The 16,131-nt window shown below is 34.8% G+C and overlaps 1 protein-coding gene across 1 annotated transcript; it reads left to right on the forward strand.

Moving 5' to 3' along the window:
• The first annotated feature begins 821 nt into the window (after positions 1-821).
• On the forward strand, positions 822-15,550 carry LOC140830875 (polyadenylate-binding protein-interacting protein 9-like). The gene is made up of 10 exons (XM_073194411.1): positions 822-1,545; positions 3,941-4,051; positions 4,136-4,180; positions 5,823-5,895; positions 5,979-6,091; positions 6,513-6,572; positions 6,827-6,874; positions 6,961-7,029; positions 15,160-15,221; positions 15,293-15,550. Exons 1-10 carry the CDS (start codon positions 1,219-1,221, stop codon positions 15,339-15,341), a joined length of 957 nt encoding a protein of 318 aa, XP_073050512.1. The 5' UTR covers positions 822-1,218; the 3' UTR covers positions 15,342-15,550.
• The last annotated feature ends 581 nt before the right edge of the window (positions 15,551-16,131 follow it).

A 16,131-nucleotide genomic window follows, 5' to 3' on the forward strand; every position in this document is an offset into this window, starting at 1 on the left:
ATGATTAAACCAATTCTAAAGAAAGTACACATCTTATTAGAAGTCATTTTATAAAATTTATTGACATTGTTTTGAAATCTACATAATAAATGTTAATAAAATAATTTTTCTGATTTATACATAATTTACTCATGATCACATGTTTTATTTTTCTTTTGGAATAATAGGCTGTTGTTTATATTATGAAGTGATTTTGTAAAAAAAATCACAACCCATTTGGATAAAGTTATTGATGAAACAATTATTATTATCATTCAAATGTGTTAAACACGTGGCGTGTCACAAAATTGTTTGTGAATGTGGATTTAGACGAAATTACTAAATTTTTTAAAAAGTATATCTCATTACTTTTATTGAATGCGATTTAAAAATATTTTTTTTATCAAATGTTAAAAAATAATAATATATAGATTCTCGAAAATTAAAGAATTAAATATGTATTAAAGTTGATGGTCGACATCAATACACTAAACACGATAAGCATTATTGCATTGCCTTAGGGTAAAACAATATAAAATTCTGATATATGATAGTGATTATTAGCCAAAAAAATTAATCGACATGAGTTGTATTTAAAAAAGTTTTTTAAAATTAACAAAAAATAGTTTTTATTTTTAATTTTATAATTATTTTTTAATTTGAATATCTATTTATTTTTCATTAATTTTTAATAATAATATCTTATATATCGTACAGGTTAAATATTTGTATTTATTAACAAAACAGTTTATAAAAATAATTCTCAATTTAAATATTATATTTTAAATTTTGAACAGTTATATAATAACAACATATGGTAGAAAAGCCAAAGCCAAGCCACCTGTTGGCTCCTCCAATGCACCTACACTCGAAATCACTGCCACTTGTGTTGTTTTTCTGTTCGAAAAACCATTGAAAATTCTTGCATTCTTATTCTTAACCTTCTGCCTCACTCTTGCTTTCGTTTCTGTCGTTTTACACCAAATGGGATTACGTACATACTAGTAAATTACGGGAACCCACCAAAGATTGTACATAGAGATTACTCAAATATGAAAGAGAGGGCCATTTGTTGTTTTATGCATTTAATTCTGTATCGGTATAAAGATTAAGTTTTTGCATTGAGGGATAACGATATCATAAAAAGCTGGGTGCTTTCTATTAATCTATTCTTTTTATTCAAAGTTTTGGGCTTGTTTAGTGTGTTTTTTTGGCCATTTCGATTTTCCAGTTGTAGAGATGGATTCCCTTTCTGCTGTTGTTGAGCCTTCATCACCCAAAAAAACCATGGCTGATGATGCAAAAAATGTTGAAGATAATGCTGACACAAACGTTAATGAGTCTGGGGAAACTGAAAACGTTGAGGACTCTGTTTTGAGTGCCAATGCTGATCAGAAATCAGAACTGGAAATTAAAGAAATGGTTGATATGTTGAAGGAACTGAAGCTGAATCCCTTGGCTGAGGAGTTCTTTCCTTCTTACTTTTATCATGGTTCCACGGAGGCTATCTCTGTTGTGCCATCTGATTATGGTTTGGGATATCATGGTTCCTCAAACAATAGAAGGGTAAAAAATCAATGCTGTGTTGAATTGATTTTTATGGTGGTCTTTGTTTAATTATTTGACGTTTCAATGATGATTTATAATCTGTTTTGGTTGTTAATGCAATTTTTTGTTGGAGTCTTTTCAGGTTTTATTGTTTGTGGACTTGATATTAGATCTGTGGAGAATTGCTTGCTGGCTTTTATGACAGTGAGATGAGAGTGATAAGACCTCAATTGGGAATCTTTGCCTCATTTAGTCCTTGATTGTCACGATGGTTGTTTTTTATACTGATGTATCTGTCTTGTTATGTGTTTAACCACACTTGTACGTGGAATTTTCATGATCTGATGTATCTATCAATTTATTTGGTAGTCGAGATGATTCTATAATAATAAATGGTTTAAATCGAAATTTTTTGTTGATGGGTAAAATTTGATGTTTTGTCAAGCGAAATTTGAGGATTGATCATCTCTTCCCGTGCATAAATGTTAAAATATTTTTTTATGCTGTACCTTTTTGGCTGTTAGAATGGTTCAAGTGCTTGAACGATTCACTCTGATGTCATATCGCATAAATATATTGAATTAAATCAGGATCCATGCTTTTTGTCGTTAATTGGATTTTCAACAGTTCGGTACTTCGGTTGTAGAAGTATGATTTTTTAAGATTTTGACGGTTTACAAAGATGATCTGTTGACGTTCTCTTTGCTAGATGGATTACATATTCCAGTTTGTCGTCATAGCATTTAAGTTCAGTTTGTTTTGGCGCTGAAATTCGATATTATTACCAACGGTTGTGCGTTTGACTATTTTACGTCGTTAACTCCTTTGCTGGTTTTTGTTTTTTTTGTAACGAATTATCAAAACGACCAACTTGTCGTCATGCGAATTAATAACAGATCCAAATACTTTTCGAATGAAGAATCTTTGCCAAATGTTTATATCTTCTTAAGACCTCAATTGTGAATCTTTGCCTCATTTAGTCCTTGATTGTCAGGATGGTTGTTTTTTATACTGATGTTTCTGTCTTGTTATGTGTTTATCCACACTTGTACGCGGAATTTTCATGATATGATGTATCTATCAATTTATTTGTTAGTCGAGATGATTCTATAATAATAAATGGTTTAAATCGAAAATTTTTATTGATGGGTAAAATCTGATGTTTTGTCAAGCGAAATTTGAGGATTGATCACCTCTTCCCGTGCATAAATGTTAAAATGTTTTTTCATGCTTTACCTTTTTGGCGGTTGGAATGGTTTAAGTGCTTGAACGATTCATTCTGATGTCATATTGCTTAAATATATTGAATTAAATCCCAATCCATGCTTTTTGTCGTTAATTGAATTTTCAACAGTTCGGTACTTAGGTTGTAGAAGTATGATTTTTTAAGATTTTGATGGTTTACAAAGATGATCAGTTGACGTTCTCTTTGCTAGATGGATTACAGATTCCAGTTTGTCGTCATAGCATTTAAGTTCAGTTTGTTTTGGCGCTGAAATTCGATATTATTACTAACGGTTGTGCGTTTGACTATTTTACGTCGTTAACTCCTTTGCTGGTTTTTGTTTTTTTTTTTTGTAACGAATAATCAAAACGACCAACTTGTCATCATGCGAATTAATAACAGATCCAAATACTTTTCGAATGAAGAATCTTTGCCAAATGTTTATATCTTCTTATGACGAACAATTTAATTCTATTAGCGACGCTCACATGGTTACCTACTTTGACACTTGAATAATGGGTCTTATTTTGCGCAGTGTTCTAAATGGCTTTGTCTAATGCGGTTCGAGGCTATCCGGCGGGCGAGGTGGGCGAGCAGGCGGCCGAGGCGATCATTATTTTAAAATCTTAATCAACTGTCAAAGTCAAATAATTTTTAAAACCAGTCAAAGTCAATCAATTTAAAAAATTCGAAATATAATAAAAACACATCTCAATCTCTTTTGTATTTCCTTTTGGTTTCGAGTATCCTCCACCATCAGCTACCACCTGCCTCAGAACGCCTCCAGCCGCTGCAGCCATCAGCCATCACCTTAATTATCTAGTTAGTTTGCATTCATATATTTATTTGCACTTATCTAGATCGTATTATATTGTATGGATTTATGCATAGACATTATTTAATTATATATATTACATAAAAAAATGATAATTATTTGTAATTACATTACATGATTATATATTTTATGAAAAATTGCTAAAAAAATTCAAACGCCTCGGCACAGTGACCGTGCCGCCACCGCCTCCCTCCATTTACAACATTGATTTTGCGTTACTATCATTGTACTGCGATCTGATTGGACTCCTCAGTACTTAGTTTTTATATGCCAAATGTCATTCCTTCCGTTTGGTTGGAATTCTCATACGTTTAGCTTTACTCAGTTATTGACTCCATGTACTGTGTTTTCAGAGAAGAAACTACCACAACCACAGTCGGAGGAGGATGAGTGGCAGAGCATTTAGAGCTCAAAGAGAAGATAACATTAGGCGCACAGTCTATGTATCGGACATTGATCACAATGTGAGTAAAGATTATAAATTTATCTATCCATTCTATAATCTTAGAAATGACATTGGGACCTTTTTTTTCGTTTTTTTAAATAAGATAACCGAGGAGCGGCTTGCTGCCTTATTCAGTGGTTATGGACAAGTAAGTAACTCTTCCACGAGATAATTTATTTGAATTGTAAAGTTGAAAGCTAGCTAATTACTTCCTTATACATACAATTTTAGGATTGCATTTCTCTTAGATCGTGATATTTGAAGTCTTTTGGTTCTGAATTCTTGTGATTTAAAAGGCAGAGATACAAACACTCATTTATTGTTACAAAATGAGATTCCTTGTTTTAAACTAATTAGTGGGTTGACACTGGAGAATCGTGATTCATCTAGGCTCATTAACGAGGAATACTGATTTTTTGTTGGGGGGAATCTAGCGGTTCCTCAAATAGGAAGTTTCTAGCGAGTGAGATACCCCGTTAATTATTTTCTGTCTTCTTTACTACTAGTACTTCCACAATAGAGATAAATATGCATTTTAACATGTTTCTAAAATTTGTGTTTGTCTACCAAGTACCATCTAATTCTTAACATGTGTGGTTACTTTTGCATCTGATCAAAACTACCGACAATGCCTTCACTTGGTTATGGCTGCCTCAAAAGAGGGAAATAGCGACCACTTTCTTATAAACAATTTGTTTTAGGCACAAATGCCAATTAGTATCTTTCTATTGGGAATGCAAGATGACTTGCAAGATGACTTGAATTGGGTTACAGTTCTTCAGACTTATCAAGTGGAACACTTTCACGCAATTACAGTCATAATCTTCCTAAAAATGGATTGTATTTCATTCACATTTGATGGATCCGAATTCCTCCCTCACTTGAAACCATGAAATAAAAAAAAAGCATGTAAAAAAGTGTAGTATGAACCTTAGTGTCCTTCACTACATTTTTATAACTCCTTATCCTGACCTCTATAGAAATATTTATGTTTTCAAAATAGTTTCTTTTGCAGAATGCGATGAGCTGACCTCTATAGAAATATTTATGTTTTCAAAATAGTTTCTTTTGCAGAATGCGATGATTATTTTTCTACCACAATTTATTATAAAACACCCAGATTTTAGATTGTCAATAATATGATTGACAAACCGGTATGTGGGTCAGGAGCACGTCTTATGCTATGGGAAGCAATGGGGCTAGTTTCTTTGACCTTGAATGAACCTTCTTTGCACAGGATAATTCGCTAAACTCTTAATACAAACTAGCATATATAGCACATGCAATGTATGTATCATATGGTACATGTAATTTTAAATGAGTCACTGAACTTTTAAATTCACACATTTACATAATGGGTTCAACAATCATCCTAATAAAAAGCCTATTAATACAATCCTACATGTTTTTATGTCTTAAAACCTGAATGGGAAATTAGATTATTTATTCAGATGGTTTTTGGGCTTCCATTGTAGCAGAATCACAAAATCATACAATTTACGAATTTCATTTAAATTTTATACCTTTTGAAAATTATGCTAGAATTCATAATCTTATCTATATATGGGAATTTTTAGTCCCTACTGTGAACCATAGTCATGATCTAGTCGTATACAAACACGAAAGCTAGAAGGTGACAAGGAAGAGAAATAATTTAATGACACCCTTCAATCTAATATATACTAATATACAGTAATAGATGAAGAATCTATAGTGCAACTACAGGTTGTTGATTATCAAGTTGGTGACTTTGATAATTGTTTCTTCATGTGGTTTTACTGACTTGGCAGGTTGTTGATTGCCGAGTTTGTGGTGATCCACATTCCCGGCTTCGCTTTGCCTTCGTGGAGTTTTTGAACGATTGTAGGTCTTTTTTTTTTCTCACACTACTTGCTTGGTCAATTTCTATTATGCTAATTGGATCACACCTGAATTAATGTGAACAGATTCTGCTAGATCTGCTCTTCATCTCAACGGGACACTCTTAGGTTTCTCTCGTGTGAAGGTCTTGCCTTCTAAAACTGCTATTCTTCCCGTGAACCCAACATTCCTTCCCAGGGTAAGATCAAATTACTCAATATATTTCTCATTGCAATCGTTTGTCCCAATGCTCAAGCTCACGAGAGTCTGCAGAGTCATTAGTTTTATACTTTAACACACCCACGTGCATGTAAGACGGAGACTAGAATATATTCCTGGAAAAATTACATAAGGTGTATCTATGCAACTTGGTGAAGTACCAGGCAACAAAGACCAACTTAAGAAAATATGGGATTTAGTGCTCCAGCTATCTTGAACTTTTGCCCTCTTGGCTTTGGAATAATAGGTTAAACTGTTTTTACTAGAGGCTCAAACTCCTCAGAGGCAACGCAATCAATATTTATGTTTTTTAATTTATTTTCCCTCTAATCACACACACAGACACACATATATATATATATTTATTTGACATATTAACTGTAATTTTATCCAATATATAGTCAGAGGATGAACGTGACATGTGCATGAGGACAGTGTACTGCACAAATATTGATAAGAAGGTATGCGTACTGCAACGTGATTACTTCAATTCTGTACTTGGTGACATATGATGAATAAATTGATAACACTCCCATGTGGGTACTATATAGGTTTGTCTTTAACCAATCGCAATGTGAATTTTCTTAAGCCTTTTTTCTGGATTATCCTCAAGTGTTCACCTGTGAACAATCAAACCTTGTCATCTTGTTCCCCTCGTGGATAATTAAAAGTTAATTTTTTTAACAATGTCTTGTTATATGACTCATATGGGCAGGTCTCTCAACTTTACGTCAAGAATTTCTTTGAAGCAAGATGTGGAGAGGTATGGCTGAAAGTTTAAGCTTGGGTTGGTTTTGCAAGTTTTTAGATTGGAAGTATTCTGTGACTTGAAGAATATTGTATCTGTAGGTTTCTCGAATGAGGCTCTTGGGGGATCACACACATTCAACTCGGATTGCTTTTGTCGAATTCTTCATGGTATGTTACTTTCATGTCTTGATTTTGCGTGGCTATGTTATTAGGCTTCTTGTTTCCATTCAGGAATTTCATTGTCTTTTCCGAGGTTCTTTATGGTCATAAATAGGCTTATGAATATGGAAAATAACTTCACCATACATTAAGTTTATTTATTGCCTCTAGTCTAGTCATAGACTCTTCTGTCCGATCTAGTTGTTTATCACTCATTGAATCGTAAATAAACTCTGATATCAGATTTTTATTTTATTTTTTTTAAAAGGATCAACGGTCAAATACTTATTTTAGTAAAAATTACCTTTTATTTGTTCCGAGAACTCCAACTACTTCTATTTTATAAAAATATCCATATCTCTACTTATATTAAAGTTGAGCAAAGGAGACTGACAATTTCTTCCGTTGGTATGGTCTTCAATTAAATGACGACATTGCCCTTTTTTTTGTGTTCTGGCCCTTATATTGATACAAAGTTAAATTACCAACTCTTTTACTAAAATTAACTCAACTAAAAAACACTAATAAAAAACCGAATGTTCAAGCGTGCAACACGTGCAACGTGACTCTAACATATCTAAAGCAAGAGACCGTAAAGGATGTCAAGGGTTCACCTATTTCTTTTCCAAAAATACCTCGAACTAACCACAATATCATTATCAATGTCTCTAAAAGACGAAAACAAAATTTAGAGCACAAAAAGAAGAATAAAGTAAACTTAAAAAAAGTAACAACACAAAAATTTATTCAAATATATAAATACATCTAACAGGTATTCAAGAACACTAGCATTAATCATATACTAGTAGATGATTTATTAATGAACCTTATTCTGGATTTTTAATTTAATTTTTTTCCTTGTCTCTTTACCTTAATATTCTAAGACTAAGATATTAAGAACTAATCAGTTGGTAACTGTGAGAGCTGAAATGCCACAAAGTGCTTGAATTTTCTGAGACAAAGTTCAAGGTGACAAATTGAAACGATATAAAGGGGCAGTGGAGATCAAATGTTTTAAAAACTTCATTGATTTTCAAAAGATTTTTTCCTAGTTATTTTCTGTTTTAGACACTCGGTAATTAACTTTTCGAATAAGAATAGAACACAGAGAATTTAGATTGGAACGTTTCAGACAGTGTGCCACTGCTCAAACTAAATTTAAGAACTTATTTGTAAACAACGTTTGGTAAAATATACGAGTTTTGATGAGCGTGGTAATGTAAAGATATGAGGTAAAAACAATAAGGAGACCAAAAGGTAATGAATGTCTGAAGGTGATGTAATCCTTCTTAAACTCGTTTCTTCTGCTCAGAAGGAAAATACCAAGTGACTTTGATCTAAACCAATATCCAGAGCCTCTACCATGGGTAACTTCACACCAATAAATCTCCAATCTTCTGGCACTACATTTATGCCACAACCTTGGGGTGATTACTCTAAATCATTCTAAATACTTCTAATAGAAATGCTTACCCATCTTTTGTGTATTTGAAATCAATTATAACTACTAACAGAAATGCTTATTTGATATGGATTGTATTTGATAGTCATTTGATTTTGTTCCTCTAAACAAATTGAAATTTGAAACCATGGATCTCCAACAATCCAAACTATTGAACAATATGACAGACAATATTAGGAGAAATAATTTTCTTATTTTTTTAAAGTCATGGATTAATATACTTTATATAGATTAAAGGAGTAAAATCAAATCCCTCTAAATCTGGGAAATATTCTATCATACTAATAATTTAGAATCCTAGTTCAAAATTGCTATCAAATCCTAACTACTTCGACACAAAAACGCCCTAGAGTGATTTCTTTAACTTGCACACCTTTGGTCTAAATTGATCAGTAAATCTAGGTGGTGGTTCCATGTATATTTCCTCTTCTAGAGCACATTTGAAAAGGCGTTCTTCACGTCTGGTTGATTTAGTGGCCAATCAAGATTAGCAGCAGCAGAGAGAATAACCGAACTGTATCGAGTTTGGCCACTGGAGAGAAAGTTTCTGTGTAGGCAACTCAAAATGTTTGGGTGAAGCCTTGCAACCAAGCGTGCTTTACACCATTCTAGAGATTCATCAGGGTGGTTTTATTTCGGGGAAAATTATACCCTATAACAGAATTCCCACTTGGTAGGTCAGTCGCCTCCCAGGTAGAGGTTTTTCTCTAGAGCTCTCTCCTCATAATCGCCTCTCTCCATTCAATGATCTCTAGACTCTAGAGCTTCCTGTACATTCTTAGGAATACTGAAGGCATCTAACTGAGAGACAAACGAACAATAGGAGGATGGCGATTTTTTATAAGAGATAAAGTTTGAGATTGGGTGTATTGTGCATGACCGGGTACCTTTTCTAAAGGCAGTGAGAAGATCACTGTTGTTTTCAGGAGTGGTCGAGGCATCATTCTGAGTTTCAAAATCCAGTCCACGAGTTGACTCATGGCATTGTTGAATGAGAGAGTCTCCCCCTTTCTTTGCATCTTTCTTCCTTGTATTAACCAACCCTTAAAATTGTTTCTCACATGTCTCTATTGTTATGTCGGATTGATTAAAGTTTGAAATTTCGTAGTTTTCTAGTTCTATATTAAAATCAGGCTCGGTTAAGTGGTCATCTTCACTATCTTTAGACTCTCACTAAAGATGAGGCATGTAGAAGGACTTGCCTTCAACGAATGTTACATCCGTGGAGATAAAAAAAAATTGGTAATAGGGTCAAAACACTTATAACCCCGTCGGTTTGCTGGATACCCGACGAAGATACATTTTCGTGCCTTTGGCTCCAATTTCGAGGTACCAGGATCAAAGTTATGAACAAATGCTAGACTGACAAAAATTTTCAGAGGGATTTTAGTGAGAAGACGTGTATTGGAAATTTTTTTTTGGAAAATATTCAAGGGGATTGAAAATTCAAAATTCTAGATGGTAGTCTATTTGTCAAATAGGTGGCTGTTAGAACTGCTCTTCTCCAAAGATACTTAGGCAATTTAGTTTCAAAACTAATTGCTCGAGCAATTTCAAGGATATGTCTGTTTTTTCGTTTAGCCACACCATTTTGTTGAAGTGTATGGGGACATGAGCTTTGGTGAATGATCCTTTGCTCTTGAAAAAACTTGCCTAGTATATTATTAAAGTATTCCCGCCCATTATCACTCCGAAATTTTTTGATCCTAGTGTGGAATTGAGTATGAATCATTTGGAAGAATTTTGAAATGTGACCCCTACATCACATTTATATTTCAAAAGGAAAACCTAAGTCAGACGTGAATGATTATCAATGAAAGACAAACTACCGTTTATCAGTAAGTGTTATTACTTTGCAGCGGTCCCAAACGTCACTATAAATCATTGTAAATAGCGTGGACTTTTTATAAGGTTGAGATGATGTGTGGCTAACTCACAATATTCACAATACATAGTAGAAATATTTTTACTGGGGAATTTTTTTTTTCAAATAAGTAAAGTTTGGATGACCTAACCAACTGTGCCATAATAAAATATCATCAACACTTGAGTAGGAAGCAGAATTGAGACACTTGTCAGGATCACGTCTGCCAAGGAAAGAGTTGGCAGCAAGGATGTAAAGGCTGCCATCATGTTTAGCATTGCCAATCATCGTACCCGAGGCCAGGTCCTGAAATTCACAATGAGAGGACAAAAATGTGACTCGACACATAAGATTAAGGATGAGTTTAGTGATTGACAATAAATTAGTCGATAGAGGGGGAACATATAACACATATGTAAGATTCAAAGAAGAGGAAATAACAACAGTTCCTTTACCTGCAACAGACGCAACAGAGCCATCGACAAGTTTAACTTTCTGGTTTCCTGCACACAGGATATACGAGAAGAACACTTGCGATGAACATGTCATATGATCTGTTGCTCCGGAATCTAGAATCTAGCCGCTGTTAGTGGTTGAATTAGCAATATTTCCACAAAGATGAATACCTGTCTGGGCCAAGGAATATGAGGGCTTGGATTTATCACGTCTAGAATAAAACAATTGGAATAGTTGCTCTAACTAAGCCTTGGTGAAGGGAAGGAAATCTCAGGAGGATGAGGGAATTCCAAAATCTTCACCACCTGCTTGAAGACTCGACCACCAACATTCAATCTGTTGGTGCCAAATGTTTTCTTAAGATGGGCTGGTTTCCCATGTATTCTCTAGCAGGTTTCTATAGTGTTCCATGACTTTTTGCACCTCTCGCAAAATGATCTCCCATCAGAACCCGTCTCTCGACTCACAAAGGCTGAACCTTCAGACTCCATGGTGTGTTCAGAATGTTTCTGCATCACTTGGCGTCGAGTTTCTTCATGTCTGATCTCGGAAAACACCACCCGAAGGTTAGGCAGAGATTTGCGCCCAAGTACACGTCCTCGAACCTCATCTAGATCCTTGTTTAATCCCGCAAGGAAGACAAACATCCTGTGTCGGTCTAGTTTTGCCTTGTAGCGGGTGCAGTCCTTGCTACTCTTCCACTCATCTGCATCGATAATGTCCAATTCTTGCCATAGAACTATCAACTTGTTATAGTAAGTTGTGGCGTCTTTCTTACCTTGTTGCATTTGCCATACCCGAGTATTTATCTCGTACAGTTGAGAGTAGTTTTCAGAATTGGAGTAGGTTTCTCGGACAGCCTCCCAAACCTCGTGAGCCGTGGGTAAGAACATGAATGGTTTACCGATTGCTGGTTCCATCGAGTTGATCTACCATGCCGTGACCAATGAATTCTCAGAACGTCACTGCTTATATCTCGAGTCAGTCGAACCCGAGACTTTCACTTCGCTGTTCACGAGTCCTAGCTTTCCTTTCCCATCAATCACAAGTCGTTCTGATTGTACCCACTCCAAACAATTCTTCTCGTTCAATTTGTAGATCGTTATCTGAACAGAAGAATCTGGGGGTGTGACATGCGATTTGGTTCCGCCGTCTGGTTCCGCCGTCACTGCTTGAACTGGTGCCTTCCCTACTAGAACCAGCACAGACCATGGCTGATTTGAAATTCATGGCCGATTCTAAACTAGACACTCCGATACCATATAGAACAATATGGCAGACAACATAAGGAGAAATAATTCTCTTATTTCTTTTTCTTTAAAGTATGGATTAGTACACTTTATATAGATCAAAAGACTAAATCAAATCCCACTAAATCTGGGAAATATTCTATCATACTAATAATATAGGATCCTAGTTCAAAATTGAGCCCATCAAATCCTAACTACTTCGACACAAACACGTCCTAAGTCTTGACGTTTAGTGCAGCTCAAAAGAATGTGGTTTAGATAGTTGATAGATTAAATGCGTTACCTCAAATACGTAAACATAACTCTGAAAAACTTCAGCTTTTTGTAGTACGAATAAGCCTCGTTTATCAATGTTCAAAAATCAACTTGGGTTTGTTGATTCATTTGTCGTTCTTTGCTATAGAGGAGATGTAATATTTTGGCATTGTGAACATTACTATTTTGTAGAGTTTGTTATTGTCCTTCAGCAATAAATTATTATCCCAAAAACTAAAACTTTATCCTTCGAACATGCTAGAGAAAATGTGCATACAGTGCGTTTTCCCCCACCCCATTTTATTTGATTACTCCTGTACTCTAAGATCTACCTCACCATGGTATCTTTGGACTTCTCTAAGCCATTATGCATGTGTAGAAAAAAGATAGAAAAGAACTAGGATTTCTTATTGGTTCAAGGATAACAACGCAAAAGTAAATAGGAATGGCAGAGAGCAATTCAACGACTAATTTAGGCAATAATCTGAACAAAACAATGCATAACCTTTCTAACTAACCTGATTTATTGTAGTTTCCTAATCGTTCTAACAGCAGTCCCTTAATTATCACCATAAAATAACAATCAGTACCTTGATTATCAATGCACCCTCTCAAGATGGTGCAAAGATATCAAATATCAATCATACCCAACTTGCTAACTTGAAGCTCAAATGATTGTCTCGTCAATCTCTTCAAATGGGAATGAAAGAAGTACAAATGTTCCCTACTTCAAGTTTCTTCTTAACAAAATGTTTGTCAATCACAAACATATTTAGTCCCTTCTTTACAAAATGTTATCAATCACGAGCATATTTTGTCCGGTCATGGAAATGGGATCGTGTGCTATATTGATAACCATTTTTTTGTCACAGTACAATCTCATAAGGAGAGTAGAAGACTAATTGACCATTTAGGCTCTTCTAGAACCCTGTCACCCAAGTACTTCACACACTCTTTGAGCTACAGAACGAAATTCAGCTTCTGCACTACTTTTAGCAACCATATATTTTTTTTTGCTTCTCAATGTAGTTAGATTACCAAAACAAGCATGTAGTATCTGGATGTTGATTTCCTATCAATGATTGAACGTGACCAATCTTCATCATTATAAACTTATTCTTGAAAAACAGTCCTTTCTGTGGAGTTGCTTTGCGGCTTCAAAGTGTTCGTCACTGGTAGAATGCATAAACTAACTTAGCATACTTAGAACAAAAGCTATAGCTAGTCGAGTATGAGATTTAAGAATCAGCTTCACATCTAACCTTCGATACTTATCAGTATCCGCATGAACTCTATCTTGTGTCTCCAAGTTTTACATTTGCTTCTATTAGAGTGTCAGTTGGTTCACACCCGCTCGTACTAGTTTCTTTTAATAGTTCCAAGATGTACTGTTGTTGTGACATTACTATATCTCTACTTGACTTTTCAATTTCCATAGAATATCTTGTTACCGATTCAAGATAGCTGGACCGAACCAAAAAAGATAGGCCCATCATCAAAATATGTTTATACTAGTAAGAATAAGGAAGGTCTATATGAAGGAGAGAAATAAATCTGGAGAGTGAGACATTAATTAGTTATTCCATTCATTATATTTTATCTGAGGTTTTACTAGCTTTGGCTCTTGAGGGTTGCTTGTACATGGGGAAACTGTGGGTCATCAATTTCCATTTCAGCACAAGTACATTTCAGTCAAAATTATTTGTTTCCTTGCTCTGTTTTTGTGTTCTTTTCAGCCATATTAATATAACATATCTCAAATCCTCTCATCCTTGATCTCAAACTCCTTGGATAAACTTTGCTTCAATCAGTTTATTTCCTCAGTATCATCTCCTGTTAGAAGTATATCTTCTAACTAATTGATCAAGGTTGAGGTCTTGTCCTTGTTATAGACCTATGTAAATAGAGTGTAATCGGCCTGCCATTGACGGTATGTCAGTATCCTTGACTCTTCACGTACTTTGTGAACCTCTCAATAGAGGCTCTAGGTGACTGTTCAACACCATAGAGTGATCGTTTGTTTACATACCTTGGATCCACACTTGTGAGAAAGACCAGGTGGTCCCTGTATGTAGACTTCCTCTTCAAGATTTCCACTGAGGAAAGCATTCTTTACATCTTAAAAGATTCAAAGTCAAAGACCAGTCAAGTTTTGCAGCAGTTGACAAGAGAACATGAATCATGTTTAGTTTTGGCACCGGAGAAAAAGTCTCAGAATAAACCACTCCATAAGTTTGTGTATAGCTAGCAACCGGTCAAGCATTGTATCTTTCTAAGGACCAATCAGAGTCATATTCCATGGTGGATGCTGATTTATGGCCAACAACTTTTTGTTCTGATAGATCAACATTCTCCCAAGGCCCTTCTCAAGAGCTCCCATCTTGTCAGAAATAGCTTCTTCCCATTTACAAATAGTTAGAGCTTTCTTCATATTATTCTGACACTCGTGAGATGAAAGCACGAAAAAGGGCTGATACATTGTTATAAGAGATCAAGTTGGACAGAGCATGTCTGACACATGACCTAGGGTCCTTTCCTGTGAGCAATTGGAAAATCATCTTGACTTGACTAATTTGACTCGCATTTCCAGTGGAATATTCATATTACGATCCAAACTTTTTAGACTCTCTGTGGTTCTTCTATTCTTTAACAAAAAGGCAGTCCCTCTTTGTAATTTCAAGAAAGTAATTTATTTTCCTTTCTGTTTTGGTTTATTCATGTAAGATGTATGTTCTACCACAGTAAACCATCCGTTTGATATTAATATTTTTCGAGGCAAGATGGATCTGTAAACACGTACATGAATGGAGTTTACAGGTCTAACAAAATCGATACTTTCCACAATTTTGCAGGCTGACAGTGCAATTTTGGCCCTCGACTGTTGCGGTGAAATTCTTGGAACCAAACGTATTCGGTAAGTACATAATGTTATCGCTACTTCCTATTCAGGTGGACAGATTTTCACGAAATCTAATCATCTTTCAGGGTCAGTCCTTCAAAGACGCCTGTGAGGCCAGAACTTCCCCAACCCTGAAGTGCAGTCAGTGATCCCCAACTTTATCTGAGTTATCCCTTTTCTCGAAACTGAAATATTACTCTCCGAGTACTTTGACTAAGTTTATGCTGGGATGGTCCCATTCTTACATGCCTTTATTCGACTTGATTGATACCAAATACTAGCCAACTTCAGTGCTATGAAACTTGGTCCTGGTTTGCTAACTCTCTTTTACATATCACCCTGTGATTTTTACTGTCTCGAGCAACCCAGATAAATGCATCGGTATATAAAATTTTCAATAAACGAAAGCATAATTTTATAATCATATGGGTACACAAAATTTTCGGAAAAAAGGACTTATTTTCAGTTCTTGGATCCCAAAAGTGCTTGTATATTTAAATATTTTTATTCATTACTAATGTAATTAGAAGTCAAATTATAAAAAAATATTATAATTTTTTTAATAACATATATCATTTTCTATACAATTATTTCAGCACAATCCTTTTTTCCCCTCAAAAACACCATCCAATTCCCAATATGGTTCAAGTTATTGGATTATGTAATATAAATAGAGTAGACATGAATTCTATATAGAGCTTTATATTCAAGTCCTGTTAAAATAATTTGTGATTTTCAAGATTAGTCATATCCTAGAAAATTTATTACCACAACTACAGTTATTTCACGTGGGCGAATGTAACCTGAAATACTCATAGAACATCCACCAAAGAATGAGAATAAAATAGTAACAAGTTTATTTGCATCTTTCACTAAATATATATTGCCAAATTCTGTAAGTTCGATTTCGATATGCCTATCAAAA

This window comes from Primulina eburnea, chromosome 4, assembly GCF_022965805.1.
Source record: "Primulina eburnea isolate SZY01 chromosome 4, ASM2296580v1, whole genome shotgun sequence".
In the NCBI taxonomy this organism is placed as follows: domain Eukaryota; kingdom Viridiplantae; phylum Streptophyta; class Magnoliopsida; order Lamiales; family Gesneriaceae; genus Primulina; species Primulina eburnea.